This window comes from Pelobates fuscus, chromosome 2, assembly GCF_036172605.1.
Source record: "Pelobates fuscus isolate aPelFus1 chromosome 2, aPelFus1.pri, whole genome shotgun sequence".
Classification (NCBI taxonomy): domain Eukaryota; kingdom Metazoa; phylum Chordata; class Amphibia; order Anura; family Pelobatidae; genus Pelobates; species Pelobates fuscus.
Genome location: NC_086318.1, coordinates 13986461 through 14010903, shown reverse-complemented (window position 1 = coordinate 14010903; position 24443 = coordinate 13986461). Strand labels below are relative to the sequence as shown.

General features: G+C 38.7%; 1 protein-coding gene across 2 annotated transcripts in view; it reads right to left on the bottom strand.

Moving 5' to 3' along the window:
* Positions 1-644: 644 nt before the first annotated feature.
* The window catches only part of SELENOI (selenoprotein I), a 43330-nt gene continuing 19531 nt past the window's right edge, over positions 645-24443 (bottom strand). Inside the window, exons 2-10 of one of the 2 annotated variants that reach the window (XM_063441960.1) lie at positions 8879-8947; positions 8687-8795; positions 7986-8060; positions 6854-7116; positions 6270-6378; positions 6126-6174; positions 5274-5454; positions 4276-4458; positions 645-3413 (exon numbers count right to left, since the gene is read on the bottom strand). In XM_063441960.1, coding sequence (XP_063298030.1) covers positions 3300-3413; positions 4276-4458; positions 5274-5454; positions 6126-6174; positions 6270-6378; positions 6854-7116; positions 7986-8060; positions 8687-8795; positions 8879-8947 — 1152 coding nt within the window. In that variant the 3' untranslated portion in view covers positions 645-3299. The remainder of the gene's footprint in view (positions 3414-4275; positions 4459-5273; positions 5455-6125; positions 6175-6269; positions 6379-6853; positions 7117-7985; positions 8061-8686; positions 8796-8878; positions 8948-24443) is intronic. The other variant, XM_063441961.1, reaches the window with a different exon arrangement.

Sequence of the window (24443 nt, the reverse complement as noted above, 5' to 3'; positions counted from 1 at the left end):
CCTATGGCACATGCATGTTAAATAAATGAGAATTATTTGCTGCAGTGCATTCATAAAGTGTACAGAGACCTTCATTTTTTTGTTGCAGCATTAAGCTAGAATTGTTTATATTGGAGGTTTTTTTTTTCTCAAATCAATACCCTATAACAAAGAAAGAAAGAAAAAGAGCAGATTTTTGGAAACTGTTCCGGGTTAGTCTTCTGTGTGTGATGAGGCCAAATCTAAAGAGCTTTGAATATCAAAGGTCTTCAAGAGGAAACATGGTCCTTGCCCCAAACCAGGTATGTCCAGCCCTGTTCTACATATTTGTGCAGGCCAAAATTGTGTTGCATACCATTACTTTTTGTACAAGTAACCCTTCCCACCCACTGTTACTATGGGAATGTGTACACGTTTGACACCATAGGTATACTACGCTGAAGTGGAACATACTTGAAAATGAGATATATCTCAAGTAGCCTTCATGGTAAAATATTTTATAAATAAATAAATCTGGATTGGTTGTTAAAATGCAGAAATGGAGCAGTCACGAAGGAACCAGAAGGACTGTTTCCAGTGATTGCTCCACTTTTCACATACCTTCCCAACATTGCTCTTTGGACCTTTTATACATGATCGACCAATAAAAAACAGGCACACACACACACGATATAATTGTTTCATTGTTTTCGGTTATTAAAAATAAAAATAAAATAAAAAAATAAAACAAAAACACTTTTCCAAATTGACTTTTGAATTTCACATTTGACAAGTCTTGGTTTACAGTGATTTATAAGTTACAAAAAAATTAAAAAGAACATTTAAATAGTAAATGGTTTGTCCTTGTATGAGAGCACCTGCCACAAACGTATCACAGGTTTAATAATGATTAACAAGTATGAGATGCGCAGGGGGCGGGGTTCCAATAAGTACTCCAGTCATTGAAAATATGCCGCATTTACCACCGTTTACAGGTCTCACAATATATGGAACTCAAATACGAAAACAAAGCTCAAACATAATAGTGTTAAACTTCTAACAGATTTTTTTGTAATCCTACCAGTGGATATTTCAGTTTCATTTTATACAAAAAAACAACAGCATATACCTACCTAAACAAGATACACACAATAGATAAACAATGTATACTTCTATAAGATGAAGAGACCACACCCAAACATAAATAAATGGTACATTAAATAAGATAAAAACAAAGTTGGAACTTGGCAAAAGTTTCTCATGGTCGGACTTTGAATCTACCCCCAAATAAACATCTGCTAAATTAATTTGTGTTTCCCACATTAAGATACATATCAATACTATTAATTTACACATTAATACCAATGGCCGTACCTGGCGCCTCCAAGTGTACCCTGTCCAGAAATGAATATGGGTTTAGATACACTCTTCATACAAGCACGGCAGCAGAAAATAAAACAAAACAAAAAGCAGACGGCATCAAAGAAAATCGGCATGCTATACCTTCCCACCACCACTGGGAAAAACCAACAGAAAATGAAGCACAGCACCAGACAGGGGATCTACAGAGAAGAAAGGTAAGGAACATAGGGGCCAGGCCTGCCACCAAGAGAATGGTGTTGGAGGGACAATCTAAATTTGGATAAATAATTTGGCAGAACGGCATATATTTCTTCTTCTTTTAATAACCTAATGCGTGATGTAGATACAGTCTAATCACACTTTAAAATACGCACCTAGAAAAGGCAAGGAGATAATTCAACACAACAGGGAACAAGTGCAAAATATTTTCTGCACTTCAAATGTGGACTTGAACACCATAACTGTCCATGTGTGGTGGTTAAAGTTCACCTTTAGGTAAAGAGTGAATTTACACAGTATGTTGGCAATTCTGTACATCAAAGGATATAGTTATCAGAAGATCACTTTCTCGTGAAACTGGACATGGCGGGTGCGGGCACTGCTATCCCACCCCAAATGATGTGTGCAGTATTGCACCATTCCAAGCAGTTGTGGGATGCCACTGACTCTGTACATAAAGTCACTCTTGATCTACATGATTACGGTCTACATCACTATATTAATGGCGGCATTCCAACATAGACGGAGACCGATCTCAGTTTAGCTGGCGTGTATAGCCAGAGTGATCAAACTGTAGAACCCAGCTGTTAAACTGCCCATGATGCTTCACCAGTCTTAAGAATAGCAGAATATCATTTGAATATTTAAAGTTGGCAACGACAGGGGATCTACATTTTGTCCATCTCTGGTACACAGATTTTTATTTTTCTCCATAAAGTAACACAAAATCCCCTGATCATTGAGTGCTACAAATGTTGGATCTGTGGGATTCTCAAACCTCGGGTGCAAAGTTATGGGAGCATAGTAAACCATCCCATATAATGGCTATTTAGACATAATCTAAGGTGTATATCCATAATTTTAGATTTCAAATTTCTATTTTATAATTGCCAATGTTGCAATGGAAGCATTGATCGAATGGTTTCAACCACACGTCAAAAATTCCAGGTGTGACCAGCCACATTAGAGATATCTGGAAATCTGGGAAGTGTTCGGCTTACTTACAGCCGAAGGCCTGCAGCAACAGACTGAAAACTCACAAAGGACTCACAATGGCTGCCTCAGAGGACATTTAAATACAAATCAGCTGTAAGAAGAAAGATCAGTGTGAAAGGCTTGGTTATAGATTTGAAGGACATTAGATAAGGTAATATCACATAAAACATCTTCTCTGGTGTACTTTAGACAGACGTTTTGCTTTAACGCTACGGATAAAAACAGAAATGGCGAAACGAAGAGCTGAGTGATAGAGCGCAGCCTTGTGTGAAACACCTTGACCCCCTTCATGCAGTGTAACAGACATCCGTGGGCTTCACACAACACATGTAGTTTGGTTGAAGACATTTTCAGCTTCACTTGTGCTCAAATGTCACGTCATGGCACTTGATTTACCAACACAGACGAGGACTCCTTTAGCAATATGTACCATATACATACAGGTATAGATTTCATATGTCAGCTGATCCGTGCAAGGTCACTGGTCTAGGTGCCCATTATGTTCCCAGTAAGACATCACGTGCAGAGAAGCACACACGTACAAACGCATAGTAAATCCAAAATGACGGAGGGGCGTTTGTACAAGGAACATTCAACTGGTCTTCTATATACAATCAAGCAGTCTGTCCGTTATCACAAGGAAATCTGTTTTGTTTTTTCGTTGCCCTTTTCAAATGGTCTGAGGATAATGTAAGTGGTTCCAGTGTACCCAGAGGGCGAATGCTTTTTGTTTGTGGTGATGGACGAAGCTGGCAGAAGCTGTTTTACAAAACCTCTGCAGATTGCAAGCCGACTTTCTCTTCCTCCTCTAGTCAATCCATATTGGGTTTTTTAAGTGAGAAAGGCAAAATGTTGAAATGTTTACTCAACTGGTTTACCTGGAAAAAAGAATGAAAACAAAATGAGATAGTCAGTAATTGAAAGCCAAGCCACACCACATGTTCTCACATGTTTCTCACTTATGGCAATGCAAATTGCCATAATACAGACTATGACTCGAGTATAAGCCAAGTTGGGGTTTTTCAGCACAAAAAATGTGCTGAAAAACTCTGCTTATACTCTCGTATATACGGTAGTTTGGTAATACACCACAGCTTTCTGAGTGACTGCCACCAGAGGTGTTACTAGGCAGCAATGTAAACACTGCTGAACCTGCAGGGACAGGCTAAAGACACCAGGACCACTACATTAAGCTCTGGTGACTATACGGCCTCTTAAAAAAAACATAACCAAACTGATTAGCCAGTGTGTCTGTATTTTCTCATACATATCTTGTAGGCTATTTCACAGATAACCAGACTAATTGATGCCATTGTTGCAGTCATTCGGACTGTGCATTGCAATCTACCAAGAACAGTCGCCGAGATATTGTGTGACGTCTCATACTGTTCTTGTTATTATTGTAAACAGGTGTTGTGGGAGTCATTTCCAGCGCAGGGTTAAACTAAACGGACTCAGTCTTCATATTGCCCAACAACTCGATTATACGATCTTTGATTATCTGGAAAATATTTTTTTAATCCAGATATCACGACTGTACCTTAACTAAATTCTAAAAAAAAAAAAAAAACAATTACTAAAATGTTAATGAGGAATGTCACGCCTCTCCACTAACACCTTTGCATCACCCCTCCCAGGTTAAGAATTCCTGATTTATGATTTATGTATTAGTCTGCTGATCAGAGGCTCCTGCAAAATCCCTTAATTCTAGAGTAGAAAACATAATGACAGATCACTTACCACTCTTACTCCATAATGGATATGTGCCACAGTAACCAGTCCTGTCAGCAGAGCCAGTAGGAGAGTTTCCGTTTCTTGGGCAAATCCTGAGAGGACAACGGCTACGACCAGGGCAAGAGGTAGAAGCAACCAGCTGAGCGGCTGGCATCGAGTGTTGCTCATCTGACAAACAATCAGCTGGCACTGTAACACAAACATCAATCAGTGAACAAATGTAGCCGGCACAAGCTCACACGTAACACGGGCCGCAATTGGCTCACATGGTAAAAGGCACAGATCACACTATGGTACATCCTTTGAAGCTCATACTGTAATATTGGTATTGATCAATGATCACTTAGCAGCCAAACATGACAGAAACTGCATTAATAACCTATATAGAATTTATGCCAAAGACAGGTACCTAAAAATTAGTAATGAGTTGTCTTTTTTTTGTTCTTCAATTATCAATTGTTTTATTTATTTTTTAATCATCATTTCACGCTTGGCTGTGCTGGCATGGGCAAAGCACACGATATACGTTAATGCAAGCCTTGTATTTCGCGAATGATGCTTTTAAATACATGAATTTCCTTTAACATTATCAACTGTAAGGAAATATGGCAGATGGCTCTGCTGTGCATGGGTTTCCATTTGTTTAATCATAGCTTGCAACTGGCGTGCATTAGGAGGAAATCATCTTTAATACAAAGTAATAAATGTGCACACTTACTAATACTGCAACACACTAGGAGTACCCCTTATACCATCATTCCTAGATAAGGAAGTCATGGTATAGTCCTTGTTGGAGGAGCAGATACTGTGAAAATGCTCAACGTCTCTTACAGGAACCGTAGCAGGGGAAATCTATTAGGCTTAGGCAGGAGATAGGGAGATGGTGTGGGGGTTGGTTTAGTGACAGTGATTTAAAGAAGACAAAATGGCATTACCATCTTAAAATATTTTACAGTGGATAAGTGGAAATATTGTCCACCCACCACAATGGTGACTGTACTTACTGTGATGTTCGCGAAGGTGGTGCCCATCATGAAGTAGAAGAGCCTGGGATGGGCTTCCAGGATGTCTGATGGAGACAGCAAGACCCACACGGTGCACAGGATGAAGAGCAGCACTGGGGAGATGAGCGGGAGCATGGACTCGTAGAAAGACGTGTGCTTCAGAGTGTTGTTGCGATATGCTCTTTAAATGGAAAAGGACTGATCAAGCAATGTACAAGATTACACATCATTACAGTTGTAAGTACTTTTAGCCATGTTTAGATTGCTACAATATGCCAGGATTGCTTTTTAAGGGGTATCAAGTCTACCCTGAACCCCACCCAATAGATGCACATGATCCTAAGGGGCCTCTTGGAGTGCCAAATTTATTTGGACACAGCATTCCTTCATGCCCTGCAGGGACCCCATATCCTTAAAGTTGGCATGAAACAATTCATTATGGGATGCAAGCACAGGGCTCTACAATGACTAGTTAAAAGTACAGTTGCTTGTTGGAGGACTCCAGCCATAAATCAAACAAGTAAGTTACAATGTGTGTCTACTATAATACAGAATAACATAACAATGGCCCATATTCAGTAGTTAAAAAAAAAAACAAAATAAAAAAAGATCTAAAGTTTTTAATAATGGAAGGAGGAGGCAAAAAGAAGCCTTGTTCCATACGAGATGCTGTTCAGAATGGTCGATAATTGCAGTTTGTAAAACTCCTTTGCTATGCAGAGTCTCTTGCTCTACACACGATCAGTAAGTGAGAGGGGACAAAACAGGCACCTTATCTAACAAAATCGGAATCAAAAGGGAATTCTGGAGGGAGGCCGTGAGAAGAATGTTAGAGGATGGAAGAGAACTTACATGAAGACGTTGTAGAGGCTCATCGGGAGGGTTACCGTGACAGCACAGCCTGTAACATGAGAAAACAGACATTATGAGACTTTCTGAGGAGAGATCCTAGGATATGCATTGTGCGCTTCCACAAGCAGTTACCGCCCGCCTTACCAACAATCATTGAAGTGAAGAGATCTCTGTACAAGAGTTTAAAGACTGCTGGTTTGTACCAGGCTTCAACTCCCACCACAGCGGTCACCAGGTAAACACAGGAAATGGTCTGAAAGAAGATCAACAAGCGGGTTACACGTTAATACGCCGATCTTGCATCACTCTGCCCAGACTGTTAATAGCAGTAATCGCTAACCTTGGGCCCCCCTCCAGAAAATGTGAACATTTCCCACGGGAATACCTCTGGGGCGCCATGGTTACGGACTAAACAAACCTATCGTTTACTCTGTAATGCTCAAACTGAAGGAACTGTGAGACCAGTTATGAGATTTATACGTTTCAATAAACTGCTCAGTCTTCGATCATAAGAAGCTCGGTTGACAGGAGTCACTGGAGACTATTCTAAGTGTGCAGAACCAAAGCATGAAATCCAACAGGAACTAAACTTGACACATCCAATGAATCTCCACACAAAGATTTCCTGTGCAGAAATATCAATCCTGAATCGCTTATCTGAGCACGTTATACTACGACAGTCCGACCCAGTCTTAACCTCAGTATTGGAACTAAAGGAGGATACTCACCACTTGGCTCAAGTCGTATCCCCAGGGTAAGAACAGTATTCCAGTGTTATACTTCTCCCAATGGGACAGGATGAAAGAGAACAGTACCACCCAAAGGAGAAGGTAAAGTACGAGCACACTAACTCCTGCTTCTCCACGGCCAAAAATGGAGTACACCGTCACCACAAAGTATATGCAGGCCCAGCTGTCCAGGCCGTGGTCAAAGAGCTCCCCAAGCGGTGTGCTGGAGTTAGTCCTGCGCGCTTGCTTTCCATCTACTCCATCTGCAAAGAACAAGGCAATACGTTACATGCGGAGCATACCATGCACACAATATCTAAAACACATATACTGCCCAGGGCCATGCGCAACGGTCCGCTTTTCTCTGACTTTGTTAAATTCATGCAAAGTGACTGCTGGAGAAGAAAAAAAAATGACTGACCGATTTCACATAAAAGCCAACAAAAAGCACATAAATGTCTACAATGTTTTGATAATCCCAAAATCAAATAGCTTTTGTGTTCTTCCAAGATCACAGCCATATAGTGCTATACATTGCTAGTCTGTTCTGCCGAGTCTGGCTCATTTGTGATCTAAATTTTGCTGATAGTTTTTGATGTAGACAATTATAGTTTAAAATGTTATCCTAAATTATGGAATTTTTTGTTGTTGTTTTTTTGCAGTGTGAGATTCAGATAGGTTTACTGGAGAAAGCAGGACCTACAATCAACACAAAGCTACTAAGTAGTAAGGTAGCTCATGCACCGGACGCCAATTCTCTTCTTGGTGTTGACGCAACGTCAATGAGCCGGTGTATGATTATGTTACAGGTATGCTTACTCAGTGGATTTTGTTTTGCTCCATAATGTCCTACCCTGATTAGTATTGTTTCTCTTTTTGTTCAAAATACAATGGAACACACGTAAATATATTTTTAAAGGTAGAAGTGGTTTATGGGGTAAAGTTCCTCCTCCAGTCACAGTCTACCAAACAGAGAATGCACTGGCTATCAGTTTATATAAACAGAGCTGTGTGCAGCGATCGGCACAGCCAAGCACACACCCAGCTTCCATGGAGTCTCCTGAAGTCTGCGTATTGTTACACATTGTAAGAGTCATTCATCCAGTCCCCGAATCCTCTCCCACAGACTCACCTAGAGTATAGGCTGTGAAGTTAAGCAGACCAGCAACAATCCACACCCAGTTGGGGACATGTTCATGGCCTGGAGCTGTGTGAAACAACAAAGAAAAAAAGTGAAGTCAATTACACAGAGAGACGGACAGCATCACATAAACCCAGACACACTATGTGCCGGGGCACTGGAATCATGTACATTCCTGAATTATATGACTATTTACCATTCTATGCTATTACTGGTCATGTTAAAAACAATAAAAACATTTCTTGTATACATAATGCTAGCAATCTTCTCAACAAATGTATATATTAAGAGAAAAAACCTGTTTAAAAATATGTTTTTCTGCAATCTGTCAATGGATTCTCCGGTATAGAGTCTGTGCTGAGGAACGGATTGATAACGGAGAGCAGGAGAGACCAACCACAGGCAGTCCTTCTGCTCTCCAGCCATAGCGACCACTGCACATGTTTTGCAGAGGCTCAGCTGGTGACAGATCCCCTTTAAAGCGAAGGACAAAGGAGATTGCACTTCAGAAAATAAAAGGCTGGACAGCGTTACCACAAGGATTCAATGAAAGAGACAAAACCTCGACAACGAAATAAACCAATAAAAATCAAGTGTGATGAATGTGCTATTTTAACCCTTTAAGCGAACTGCACAAACAGTGGGCAACTGGTGGCTTAAAGGTCAAAGTAAAGGTCAAAACACAAACTTACCTGAGGCATAAAAATCTGGGTCAAAAAATGCCATCATGAAAAAATTGAAAACCAGAAGCAAAAACCCACTGAAGGTGATGAGGTTTGGAGCCAGCCATGTTGGGAAAAACTGTTGGGAGATAAAGAGACAGGTCAGTTTTTGGACGATACCGTGGTTTAGACTCACACACTACAGAGCCAAGTAATACTCACTCTGACTATAGAATTCCAAAATGGGTGCATCACATAGAGGGAGAGAGGATTTGTGTCCACTGCGCTGTACTGCAAGGAAATTAGTAAAAACATTACAATTCAAGTTCATTTTTACCATTAAAAACCAAAGAGCAACTACATAACTGCTGTTATAACAGGCCTTGCAGCTCGCTGTCCTTCGTAAATCGGAAAAAAGATATCACCGCTAAAGCAGACAATGTCCCTATTTCTCATCCTGTATATATACACCGTATAACAAGCTGCCTGCTCATGTATTTCTTTCAGTTAAATTATTTTGCTTTGCCCATTTTATGGTAAGGATTATACTCCCCCTCCTGGCTACTTACTAGTTTATTTAGACGTGCTATCTTTTCTTCTTTGTGCCAAATATAAATACACGGGTGCAGCCATTTTTCGTCCTCTGCCATGTCTGCTGTTCACCCTTTTGTGAGATCCATTTTATTAATGGATTTTGAACAAATTTGATTGGTAACTGTAACTGAACCTTGCTTTAAGCGCTGCCGATTGTCAAATTTAGTCAAGTTGACGCATATACATAAGAAAAAGTAGTCCCTAAAGCATTTCACAAACAGTAGATTAAAGAGATTCAGACAGAGAGCTATATAGAAGCAAATGAGATCAAATCACTTTTGGTGAAAGAGCTGCTTTAATGCACAACTGGTAGAGCAATTAAAGAGGGCATTAACGGTGAACCCTAACCAGCACAACGGAGGACAACAATGTCTTCTTATTTTGAGTGAAGAATTTTTAATATGAGCAGCTTGTTGAGAATATAAAAGAGAAGAATTCAAAGCTCATGGCTTGCAGTGTGACCACGGCCCTGGTAAACCAGGGATGAATTGAAAACTCCCCCATTATGCACCATCTGTCTGTTCTTAGAAGATTCTGGTCACCCATAAGAAGGGAACCATCAAACCAATTACCAGAAACTCCATTATTGCAAGTGGAACTGGAGGGTAGGGTGATCTAGAAAGGCACACTGCTGGTAGTCTTCAAACCAGCTACATAACCAGAACCCTTTAGCAGGAGACCATTTCTAGACAGTAAATAAATACCACCCATCATAAAGCACCATACAGATGCATATCTTCAGATTCTAATTAAGAAGACATATTTTATGACCGTGTTCCAGTATAGGTAAAAGGTTGCATACATCACATTAAGACTTTAAATGTATCCCATTCGCTGTCATCCAATATCAAATGTCTTAACCACGATCAATAAACTACTACCCCCTTCCATTGGGGAGCTTACTCAAGCAGGAAGAGGAGATCAGTCAATGTTTGGGCAGTCATAGGATACCCTCGATTAGAACATGCAATTTAATATTAGTCTGACAGTCACATTGGCTTAAAATAAATACATTTTAAAAAAACGGAAAGGTTGTGACAGATTTCAGCAGTAAGGGAGGAGGATCTGGGATTACAGGAGAACTGGAGATGTTGTGTCTTGTATCCAGTGGCACTCATCCAGGAGAACACTAACAGTTGGCACCCCCACAATACACCATTAATGGTGAATACAGGTTTGGCTGGTGATCTATTAATTGAACAATATTTCTTATATTTAATATTTCCAGATATGTCTGGCTGAGTCTTTGTAATTATTTCTCAGGCATTCCTCATACGCAGTGAGATCCAGTGGCAGAGTGTGAATCAGTGACGTGGCAGGAGCTTTGCAAACAAAGGGTCAAACTCCAGGTGTCACACACGGCCAGCTCTCGGGGGAATATTAACCCCAGACCATCTTACACAATAGCCAGTCCGCAGCTATTGCAAATGTTCACCTCTGATTAATTAATTACCAGAAAGTTCATTATTAGTGCATGTCCCCACAGCAGGTACCAGACAGGACAGTATACGAGGGGTGGTCCGCAATCGATGTTCAGTTATTGCGGAATCCATGGGATTTAAGTAGATGCTATTTTCCTTGTGCACAAATATGTGATGTGGATATCTGGCTATTTAGTAATACTGTGTACCGGACTAATGAAAATTTGGAATTGTTTTTTTTATTTTATTTTTTATTATACAAAAACGTCCACTTTCCCATCAGTCCAAGAGAGTACAAACCCAGCAAGCTTGCCACAGTGGCTTTTGAGGATGAAAATATTTTTTTCTTTAAATGAAAAACACAAAACAAATGTGGCCGTGACATTGGCTGTCAGAATAGAGTTCCAAGGTCAGGTGCTACTAGCGCATAGAACAAAATGTGAAATATCTTCGCAGGTTCAGTACATGCACTGCACATACATACCCCTACCACCATGAACACTTCAAACCACAGGTGGGTGTAGTAATCCTTCAAGCTAAATTGGTGCATAAAGTATTCTTTTTACTGTAGTTGAACGCACAATTTGTGGATGACCAGCTTCCTTTCCCATGAAGTTTTTCAGCCTTATAGAAAGATGATATGAGAGAGTCTCGGCTGACTGCTTAGTATATAGCCCTACGTGGAAAGGTCTGTATTGTCATCTAACAAATGGTTTGTGAGATCCATGGTATAACAATGCTGGGAACCTCTCTGCACAGATTGGTAATCCCTGAACAGTAGGGATAGTTCTGGTTTGTTATTTTAAAAGAAAATAACCACTACAGCCCACCATCAGGAGTGTCTTGGAGCCATCGCATGGTAGGTATTTAAACCATTTTAGCAGATTGATGGCTTCCTGATTCTTGCCGAGCCCCCGTGAACACATGCCCTGCTTCTAGATTCTACTGCAGAACCCAGTTAAGTTGTCAAACCGTTTGACAAATTTAACGTGGATATTGTCACGGCACTCTGGGCACCATAACCACCACAATGGTATCATGTTTTGAGAGTTAAGGAATACTCCAAAATTACAAATATGTTTTCCATTAACAAACAGTGATATCCCAGGCATGTCCCCGAAACCGTGAGCTTGATGGGACATGGCATTAAATTGTCCAATCAGAAACTGTAGAGAACATTAACTTTGAATGAGCCAATCAAATCCAGCGAATAGTTCACGAACCAGCACAGCGATTTCCTAATTAGCCTTCCTTTTAGTACATTACGTGTTCCATCACTGCATTGTGCCAGAACACACACCATGATTAATGCCAAAAAGAGCAGAAGATGATAATATGATATATTCATATAACCAAGGCAACAGAAATGAACATTGAGATACATTTCCTTAGCTGCAATAGCTGTCTGCTCTTTATAAGAACCAAAACTGCAAAAAAAGTAAATGGAATAAGCAGATAAATGCTCTATGTGGCCTTTAAAACCAAAAATAAATTGGGGGAAATGAAGAAACAGCGGGTAACAGACAGGCCTTGGTTTAAACCGTAATGGGATTGTACAGCGCGAGCTGCCAGATCAGGTCTCCTTTCTATGTAAGTTTATTAAAATTGAATGGATGCTAGTGACCCATCTACTCACATTCCTCGTATATGGGACCTGGCAAACACTTCCACTAATGGACCCCATGCAGCAGCAACTCAAACACAGGAACCTGCTTTAATAACTCAATCTGTTTAAAGGCACAGTACAGAAAATAAAAGACACTGTTTAGTAGATATACCCCATGAAAGCATGCAATTATTTATGTATTTTTAATTGGGGTATGTATAAAAACAGTTTGCAGAGCCTGCAGATCTCGTCTGCTCACACTGCAAGCCCGCTGCCCCTTCTAACCCCACCCAGAGCACATGCCTTCCAAAATTCTCATTGAGCTGCATTGGGATGTCATTGATTGGCCAGACAACAAAAAGACTGGGTGGGTTAGAAGGGGAGGGATTGTAAAGGCTGCAGATTTTGCAAGCTGTTTTAGATACAACTCCAATGAAGAAAAAAACAACATGATTTTGTCTGTCCGGGGTACACATCTGATGTCAGCCAAGCAGGCAGGTCGGGGGCAGAACCAGGAGCAGCAGACTGCAAAAAAAGGAAATATTATGCTATATTTGGGGGGTGAGGGGGCTAGATGGTGCTTTTAACACTATAGGGTCGGTGTGTGCTCCTGACCCTATAGTGTTCCTTTAACAGCCATTACATCACTTTTTTTTTGTCCAGAAAAGTGTTGTTCATTTTTCTTTTTTTCTGCCACTCTGTATTTGGTAGACTTTTTTGGATTTGCGATTTTTGACAAATGGTGGAATTTAGGTACAGAAAAGCAGACACTTTTTAAAACACTCTTCGGAACCCATTTAGAAATCTCCCATGTTTAATTTCTCTTTTCTCTGCAGACCATATAACAATGATTGACAGGGAGCTAAAATGGAGGAGCACAGTTACAGGACAAGAGTAGTTAATTTCTAAATTTCATTTTATTTTAAAATTAAAAAAAATATTTTAAAAAATATATATATATGTATATATCTAAAAATCTTTGGACAGTGACAGTTCTGCCTTATCCTAAAAAGGATTAGATGAAAATATTCTGAATAAAAAAGAATTTGATTACCTGTTTGTGAAAAATCCTAAAATCCCAGTAATATATTTTTTACCAAAAATACACAAAGACGCTCAACACCCCCCCGGCAGACCCATTGTGTCTGGGATCAACTCCCCGTTATGCAACTTATCCCAATATATAGATACCCTATTACAACCAGCGGTAAAACTCATGAGATCTTATTTGAAGGACTCAATGTCACTACTGAGATTTTTAAATGGTTTTTGTTGGGAACCAGATTTTACACTCGTTACTTGTGATGTCACCTCCTTGTATACTATTATCCCCCACCAACTTGGGTGCAATGCTGTCAAAACAATACTAACTAACGAAAAAAGAATTCCAGACTCTCAGATTAATTTTATTATAGAAGGTATAGACATCATTTTAACTAATAATTACTTTTGGTTTTATGATTCTTTTTATCTTCAGAAAAGGGGAACGGCTATGGGGACTAGGTTTGCTCCTAGTTATGCCAACCTCTTTATGGCTGACTGGGAATCCAGCGCCATTTGGGGACGACATGCCTGGGAGCAAAACCTAGTCTCCTATTTTAGATACATTGATGATTTATTTTTTATATGGAAGGGCACGGAGGACTCACTTAACTCTTTTATATCACACCTTAATTCCAACGATAAAGGGATAGTTTTAACATGTGAACACAGCAAAGAGATAATTAATTTTTTAGACCTAAGCATTTTTATCCAAGAAGGCAAAATACACACTAAAACATTTTTTAAAAAAGTATGCACTAACACGGCAATTGACCACACCAGTTGTCACTACAAACCATGGCTGGAGAGTGCACCGAAAAGCCAGTTTTTAAGAATACGCCGAAACTGCTCCCACATTAATGATTTTAACGAACAATCATTGTTTTTAAAAAAACAATTTATAGAAAAAAACTACTCACCAACAAAACTGGACAACACTATATTATCAGTAAAAGAAAAACCTAGAGAAAGCCTCCTCACCTATAAGGATAAAAACAATACAGAAGCCCCCACCCTTCCTATAATTTTTAATTATAATAACAAACATGGTTTTATCAAAAAAACAATCAAAAAACATTGGCATCTTTTAAGACAGGATGATCTCCTGAAAGAAATTTTACCAACACAACCAAAAATTGTTTTTAGAGGTGCACCAAATTTTAAATCCATTTTAACTGAAAACTATACTAAGGTAATAAAAAATCCACCACACACCTTTTTAGATGGAGCTACAGGATTTTACAAATGCAAGAGATGCATTGTGTGTAAGAGCACTGCTCCCTCCACACATTGTAAAGTTACTAATTTTAAATCCAATGTCACCAACAAAAACTATACTATTAAAGATTTTATCGGTTGTAATACCACCAACGTCATCTATCTATTGGAGTGCCCATGTGGCCTCCAATATGTAGGTATGACCACCAGATGTCTAAAAACCAGATTAGCGGAGCATTGCCGGAATATAAAAAATGGATACCCTAATCACTCCGTGTCTAAGCACTTTATGAAACATAATCGGGATCCCAAATTTTTAAAATGTATAGGTATCAAAAAATGTAAATTGCCCTGGAGAGGGGGCAACATAAAAAATATCTTAGGGAGATCAGAAATGGAGTGGGTGTTCAATTTACAAACTCTAACCCCCCAGGGCTTAAACGCTGACTTTGATCTATTTAATTTTTTATAATAATATGATTGTTTTTTAATTAATGTCGTTTTCTAATTAATGTCATTTTATTATGTATGGTTTTATGCAGTCAGTCTGGGACTATCCAATTCATAGCTGTCACCTACGGCATTATAGTCTGGGATACCCCCAGCCTGACTGCATTATTGCTTATATGTCTACCACGAATATATATGCCCAAATATGTATAAGCACCTTAATGAAAGCCTACAATGTAGAGCTTCCACTACTAGTTACTCTTTGATAAGTGTCTCATTATATTATTTTATTCTATTTTATTTTATTTTATCCCATCTTAATTATTCTATTTTTTATCCATCTATTACTAATAATGTGTCTCAAAATATCTCTATTACTTTTTGGTTTTATTAAGTTTATCTAAGTGATGTCTATATACTCATTTTAACTCTCCCAATTTGCACATAATGTTATATGTTATACTTTATATGTTATATCAGCTAGTATTATCCCTTTATTTAGAACTAGCCAGTATTTACCCACTTGTATACATATTTAATATGTATTTCCTAATCTAATATCGAAAGGGCGCGCTAAACTACATTTCCCAAGCGCCCTTTCGCCGATTTGCCGATCACGTGACCCACGTGCCCCTCTCCTATTGGCCGCGGGTCACATGATGCTTTATCATCCGCCCCTCCTGTTATGGACATCAGCATTTCCCCATTCTGTATAAGCCGATCACGTGACCGACGCACTACATTACCCATGGTGCCGTGCGGGTCACGTGACGTACGATTATTACAACTTGTATTTTCTAAAGTTCCAAACCTCGTTTTTAAAAAATAACGATCGGATATGACCTAAACAAATGTTTTATAAAAGATACACCCCTTTGGTTCAAAATTCTAATCTCAATTTCAAATCTGTTTCTAAATGTACAGTGTATGATTCTGATTGGCCACCTAACTATGATGTCATCTTGGCGCCATTTTTTAAAGTACTAGTGTACCTATTTAAACTATTCTTGTGCCAGGTTACATGTAAAACCATTTTGATAAAGCCCCAGCGGTGAAACGCGTTATGGTTATTTTATATTGTGTTTTAAATAATAAATGATTTTTTGGTTAGATATATGCACCATTATCATTTTTTATACACAACTATAAATTTTATTATTTTTCCTGGCATTTTTATACTACATATCCTGAAGTGGGGATTATACCACTAACGCTATCCAAAAAGTGCAGTGAGACCTGCACTCCTTTTGTGAGTATATTCTATCTTATTTTATTCATCACTTAAAATACCATCAGAGAGCACTATCTGCTGTTTTTATCTCCTTCTCCTGCAAGCTGGACCAAACCCCTGAAGGACAAGCATTAACAAGCACCAACAAATCCTATAAGCGGGGATTGTTCCGCTGTATGCCTACAAACCCAGAGCTGGCTATAGCTCATCTAAATGTGAGTGTAATACTTAAGATCTAATTCTACTACGTTTTACTGTAATACACTCCGCACGATTGGTCCTCTTTTCTTGTGTCTTCCATATTACAAGACGGTGTGAACCATAACAACTAGAGAAGCCACCCCCACAGCGGATTTAGAGACTAAAAACCATTTGATCTTCGGACACACATTGGAACTTTTTTATTATATTTCTTTTTATTATTTTTATTGTTGTACAGTCTTTTACTGGTTATATATTTTTATCATTGGCGCAACCTTTCTCTGTTTTCTACCTTGTATTCTATGTATAGAGGGTTAGAGGGTTACCCTCTATAAGGTCGCTGCCTGTTCAATATATTATTAGCGCTAACCTACACCCCTTTTTTCTTTTTCTGTATCTTATCATACCCCTCTGGTTTTAGCTGCTTTTAATATGTCTATTTTTGATTATAGAAATAAGTATTCTATTGATATAGACAATGTCTTTTCCACCCAACCAAGTAGTCCTATCTATATTAGACCTCCCACCTTTACTCAACAGGAATTATTTATTAAATTAGAGAGAGCCCTAACGACTGAAATTAAACTTAAATGGGAGATTGCCACTTTCAAAAAATATATCGATGAACACATAACACCCCGTGGCCTGAGACTTATGAAATTACCTACCTCAGACCAGGATGATCTAGAATTTATGAATGAGTGGAATGGCAAATTAGAAACGTGCACATTTGGTCTTATGGAAACCCTAATCAAGAAAAAAAGCCAAAAGCTTCAAAATCTAGACAGAGAAATTAATGACCTGAGAGACAAACTTATGCCCTATACAGAAAGTAGCGTATACCAACAAAACTCAGTCTTAATTCAGAGTAAAATTGAAAAGATAGAAACAGACACAAAACACATTAAAGTAAAAAAATATATAAGAGACAAACAGGACTATGCCAACCGACAGGTTAGGACATACCATTTAAATAGAAAATATACATCAGAAAACCAATCTCTTAATATGAGAACAGAGCCACGCAGATACCAAAGACAACCAGCACAAAATACACGTCACGAATCCCCATATGTCACCAAATACTTCAATCGCCCCACTCACCCACCCCCTCATCATTCCCCTCACAAACTGAAGCCTTACTATAGGAATCCTAACCCGAATCATGCACCCACATCGACATACCATCGACCAGCCACATTCAAACCACGAAGAACCTCTCACTACACGTCTATACACCAAGATTCCCGCTCCACTTATTACAATGCACGGAGTCCCGACACTCTCAAACACTCACCGAAAACCCAAAGGCCTAACCACTACTATAAAAATCACAATGATACCCCCATTACACATACCAATAGGTACCAATTATTATCTATCGACTCCGAAACTGAAAATGAGGATCATTTTTTAGAGATTCGAACACACCCCAACACCTTTGCCAATACAATAAGGACAAAGAAAAGAACCCTAAGCCCAGAGGCAAACGGAGCGGCAGAAGACAGCAAAAAAGAGAGATTAGAAAGATAATATCCGCTCCAAAAGAATCAGATGCCGGCATTTTTAATTTGTCACAAAAAGTTTTAAATGCAGCACAGATTTCAGTTTTAAGCAAAGGATTAAAATATGCCCCAACAAATTCTTTTAAACCTTTTGAAGCATTTTTAGACGTTAACAAATTCGTACGTAAAGCTACACTCAAAAGATTTTTTAATGCACAAAACTCAACAACCAATCCCCCTACCCCCTCATCCCTCCCTTCCCCTACCACCACCGAGCAATCTGCTTACATCAACACGGACCTTAAACCAAAATCTACTTTTTATCCCTATCATTTTAAATCAGCCCCTCTAGTGATGTTTGAGAAATCAGTATTAAGAGATTTTAACAAAATCAAATACAACAAATATGATGCACAGAACCTAAATGCACTAGAAAAAAGAGCTATCAAACAATTGCAACAAGACAAAGATATTGTTATTAAACCTGCAGACAAAGGTGGGGGTTTAGTTGTTCAATCAAGTTCAATGTATATTAACGAAGCTTATAAACAACTAAACGATACTACCACATATGAGAAATTATCTAGGGATCCCACATCATCCATACAACAAAAAATAATTACCTTTCTACAAAAAGGATTAGATGAAAATATTCTGAATAAAAAAGAATTTGATTACCTGTTTGTGAAAAATCCTAAAATCCCAGTAATATATTTTTTACCAAAAATACACAAAGACGCTCAACACCCCCCCGGCAGACCCATTGTGTCTGGGATCAACTCCCCGTTATGCAACTTATCCCAATATATAGATACCCTATTACAACCAGCGGTAAAACTCATGAGATCTTATTTGAAGGACTCAATGTCACTACTGAGATTTTTAAATGGTTTTTGTTGGGAACCAGATTTTACACTCGTTACTTGTGATGTCACCTCCTTGTATACTATTATCCCCCACCAACTTGGGTGCAATGCTGTCAAAACAATACTAACTAACGAAAAAAGAATTCCAGACTCTCAGATTAATTTTATTATAGAAGGTATAGACATCATTTTAACTAATAATTACTTTTGGTTTTATGATTCTTTTTATCTTCAGAAAAGGGGAACGGCTATGGGGACTAGGTTTGCTCCTAGTTATGCCAACCTCTTTATGGCTGACTGGGAATCCAGCGCCATTTGGGGACGACATGCCTGGGAGCAAAACCTAGTCTCCTATTTTAGATACATTGATGATTTATTTTTTATATGGAAGGGCACGGAGGACTCACTTAACTCTTTTATATCACACCTTAATTCCAACGATAAAGGGATAGTTTTAACATGTGAACACAGCAAAGAGATAATTAATTTTTTAGACCTAAGCATTTTTATCCAAGAAGGCAAAATACACACTAAAACATTTTTTAAAAAAGTATGCACTAACACGGCAATTGACCACACCAGTTGTCACTACAAACCATGGCTGGAGAGTGCACCGAAAAGCCAGTTTTTAAGAATACGCCGAAACTGCTCCCACATTAATGATTTTAACGAACAATCATTGTTTTTAAAAAAACAATTTATAGAAAAAAACTACTCACCAACAAAACTGGACAACACTATATTATCAGTAAAAGAAAAACCTAGAGAAAGCCTCCTCACCTATAAGGATAAAAACAATACAGAAGCCCCCACCCTTCCTATAATTTTTAATTATAATAACAAACATGGTTTTATCAAAAAAACAATCAAAAAACATTGGCATCTTTTAAGACAGGATGATCTCCTGAAAGAAATTTTACCAACACAACCAAAAATTGTTTTTAGAGGTGCACCAAATTTTAAATCCATTTTAACTGAAAACTATACTAAGGTAATAAAAAATCCACCACACACCTTTTTAGATGGAGCTACAGGATTTTACAAATGCAAGAGATGCATTGTGTGTAAGAGCACTGCTCCCTCCACACATTGTAAAGTTACTAATTTTAAATCCAATGTCACCAACAAAAACTATACTATTAAAGATTTTATCGGTTGTAATACCACCAACGTCATCTATCTATTGGAGTGCCCATGTGGCCTCCAATATGTAGGTATGACCACCAGATGTCTAAAAACCAGATTAGCGGAGCATTGCCGGAATATAAAAAATGGATACCCTAATCACTCCGTGTCTAAGCACTTTATGAAACATAATCGGGATCCCAAATTTTTAAAATGTATAGGTATCAAAAAATGTAAATTGCCCTGGAGAGGGGGCAACATAAAAAATATCTTAGGGAGATCAGAAATGGAGTGGGTGTTCAATTTACAAACTCTAACCCCCCAGGGCTTAAACGCTGACTTTGATCTATTTAATTTTTTATAATAATATGATTGTTTTTTAATTAATGTCGTTTTCTAATTAATGTCATTTTATTATGTATGGTTTTATGCAGTCAGTCTGGGACTATCCAATTCATAGCTGTCACCTACGGCATTATAGTCTGGGATACCCCCAGCCTGACTGCATTATTGCTTATATGTCTACCACGAATATATATGCCCAAATATGTATAAGCACCTTAATGAAAGCCTACAATGTAGAGCTTCCACTACTAGTTACTCTTTGATAAGTGTCTCATTATATTATTTTATTCTATTTTATTTTATTTTATCCCATCTTAATTATTCTATTTTTTATCCATCTATTACTAATAATGTGTCTCAAAATATCTCTATTACTTTTTGGTTTTATTAAGTTTATCTAAGTGATGTCTATATACTCATTTTAACTCTCCCAATTTGCACATAATGTTATATGTTATACTTTATATGTTATATCAGCTAGTATTATCCCTTTATTTAGAACTAGCCAGTATTTACCCACTTGTATACATATTTAATATGTATTTCCTAATCTAATATCGAAAGGGCGCGCTAAACTACATTTCCCAAGCGCCCTTTCGCCGATTTGCCGATCACGTGACCCACGTGCCCCTCTCCTATTGGCCGCGGGTCACATGATGCTTTATCATCCGCCCCTCCTGTTATGGACATCAGCATTTCCCCATTCTGTATAAGCCGATCACGTGACCGACGCACTACATTACCCATGGTGCCGTGCGGGTCACGTGACGTACGATTATTACAACTTGTATTTTCTAAAGTTCCAAACCTCGTTTTTAAAAAATAACGATCGGATATGACCTAAACAAATGTTTTATAAAAGATACACCCCTTTGGTTCAAAATTCTAATCTCAATTTCAAATCTGTTTCTAAATGTACAGTGTATGATTCTGATTGGCCACCTAACTATGATGTCATCTTGGCGCCATTTTTTAAAGTACTAGTGTACCTATTTAAACTATTCTTGTGCCAGGTTACATGTAAAACCATTTTGATAAAGCCCCAGCGGTGAAACGCGTTATGGTTATTTTATATTGTGTTTTAAATAATAAATGATTTTTTGGTTAGATATATGCACCATTATCATTTTTTATACACAACTATAAATTTTATTATTTTTCCTGGCATTTTTATACTACATATCCTGAAGTGGGGATTATACCACTAACGCTATCCAAAAAGTGCAGTGAGACCTGCACTCCTTTTGTGAGTATATTCTATCTTATTTTATTCATCACTTAAAATACCATCAGAGAGCACTATCTGCTGTTTTTATCTCCTTCTCCTGCAAGCTGGACCAAACCCCTGAAGGACAAGCATTAACAAGCACCAACAAATCCTATAAGCGGGGATTGTTCCGCTGTATGCCTACAAACCCAGAGCTGGCTATAGCTCATCTAAATGTGAGTGTAATACTTAAGATCTAATTCTACTACGTTTTACTGTAATACACTCCGCACGATTGGTCCTCTTTTCTTGTGTCTTCCATATTACAAGACGGTGTGAACCATAACAACTAGAGAAGCCACCCCCACAGCGGATTTAGAGACTAAAAACCATTTGATCTTCGGACACACATTGGAACTTTTTTATTATATTTCTTTTTATTATTTTTATTGTTGTACAGTCTTTTACTGGTTATATATTTTTATCATTGGCGCAACCTTTCTCTGTTTTCTACCTTGTATTCTATGTATAGAGGGTTAGAGGGTTACCCTCTATAAGGTCGCTGCCTGTTCAATATATTATTAGCGCTAACCTACACCCCTTTTTTCTTATTGGGGTTCATGTTTACAATTAAAAAAGCCATTCTGAATTCCCGAAGTTGACATATTTATTAGGAACCGTCCTCCTTGAACGTGGAGCCATACTGGCTGATCTTATCAAACTCAATAAAAATCAACAGAAGAGGAAGATAATGTAAAGTGAAGGCTTGCTTATCTTCTGTTGTAATTACTGCAATAATTCTCTTTATCACTACGAATAACAGAAATAAAGAGTAGCGAACGGCGGCCCACTCACACAGGTTTATTACATACAGTCTTCTAACTGAAACAGGTTTCGTTGAGCTCATGTATACAACTATCTGTAACAAGATGGGCAGAATAGAATGGATTAAAGACCGTTCACCCAAAGACAAGAAGCTGTTCATATAGTTATCTATACTTTCAAATCTGCTAGCAAATATCTCCAAAACACGTCTAATCTTGGTTTGAGCTCCGCAAGAAACGCCAAGCCATAACCAACCTCATACTCATAATTTGCATTCACAACGAAACAGCTGTCCATGAGTGGTTCACTGGCTCTGCACCTCTTCCCGAGTTGTGTTTCAAAGCTGTTGTATAACAAAACCTAAACTTCAAGAAACCCATGTTTAAAATGGAATGAGGCAAAAAGATGGTTCTGTGTTGAACTAATTTGCATATTCCCACCTAGAATCCTTTGTGGTAGTAACATCACTGCAAATGTGAGATTTCTGTGGGAAAAGCAAGTCTTATGGCTTGACTGGTGTGCAGATTTTTGTTTAAAGGAACACTATAGGGTCAGGAACACAAACATTTAGGTGGCTTGCCCTCCCTTAGAAAGGGTTAAGACTGACAATATCTTCACAGATCTGCAGGCGCAGGCCCAGCCCACTATCCGCCTTTTTGGCTGACAATCGGAATTGAAGCTTTCAGCCTATCCAATTCCAATGCTTTCTCACAGGAAAGCATTTGGTTGGGTGAGAAACTCAAGGAGGCAAGACGGGGCTGGGGCGAACGTATCTCCTCATAGAGATCCATTGAATCAGTGCATCTCTATGAGGAAAGTTCAGTGTCTGCATGCAGAGGGTGGAGACACTGAATGGCAGTCACAGTGTGCAGCACTGTCCCAGGAAGCACCTCTAGCAGCCATCTGAGGAGTGGCCAGTTGAGGTATCACTAGGCTGTCATATAAACACTGCATTTTCTCTGAAAAGACAGTGTTTACAGCAAAAAGCCTGAATTAACTGACTACTATACGCACAAGAACAAATCCAATCAGCTGTATAATATCCATTAAGCTGCATTGTTCTGATGACTATAGAGTCCCTTTAACCAAATATTGACTATCCACTGGTGGAAGGGGTTTCCAATCGCTTTTTCCCTACCATTACTTTCTTAGTTTGTGCTCGGTCTATATCCCTCTATACATGTAACAATGCACACAGCTTAGTCTAGTCTAATGAGGCCATGCGCACAGCAGTCTGCATTGTGGGAGTGCACATACGCCGCTACGAAGAAAAGCTAAGTGTACCATTTAACCTCCAGCACAAGGTAAAGGATACATTGAATTGCTCACCTATTAAGTGGAGTGTCCACGTATTTGAGACAGCTTGCAATGTGTTACTACACCGCATTTAGTGATTAAAAGCTTAAACACAGCCAGTCAGTGAAATAATGTCTATGTACAGAGGTCCGTCATTGAACCGACAAACGCTGGAGACAAAACGGTAAGATTTACATGAGGCTAGGAAGGAACGCCATTATCAGTAAATGGTTAGCCAAACCCCTTTCCCTAAAACATGGGAGTTTCACAAGGAGATGTAAAGGGTTACTTCAACCACAATGACCATGGCTTGAAGTAGTCATGGTGGGAGGAATCTGTATATGCAGTGTTTGTACATGAAACGCTACACAGAGTAAAGGGACACTATAGTCACCAGAACAACTACAGCTTATTGAATTTGTTCTGGTGAGTAGATTCATTACCTTCAGGCTTTTTGCTGTAAACACGGTCTTTTCAGAGAAAATGCAGTGTTTACATTACAGCCTAGTGATAACTTCACTGGCCACTCCTCAGATGGCTGTTAGAGATCCTTCCTGGGTCATGGCTGCCTAAAATGCATCGAACCATTCAGTATCTCCTCCCTCTGCATGCAGACACTGAACTTTCCTCATAGACATTCATTGATTCAATTCATCTCTATGAGGAGATGCTGATTGGCCAGGGCTGTGTTTGAATCATGCTGGCTCTGCCCCTGATCTGCCTCCTTGTCAGTCTCAGCCAATCCTATGGGGAAGCACTGTGATTGGATCAGGCTACCACTACTCCTGATGTCAGCAGACTGCTGCTTTTTTTTTTTTAGGCAAACAGCATGCAGAGTTACAGCTTCAGGCTTGAA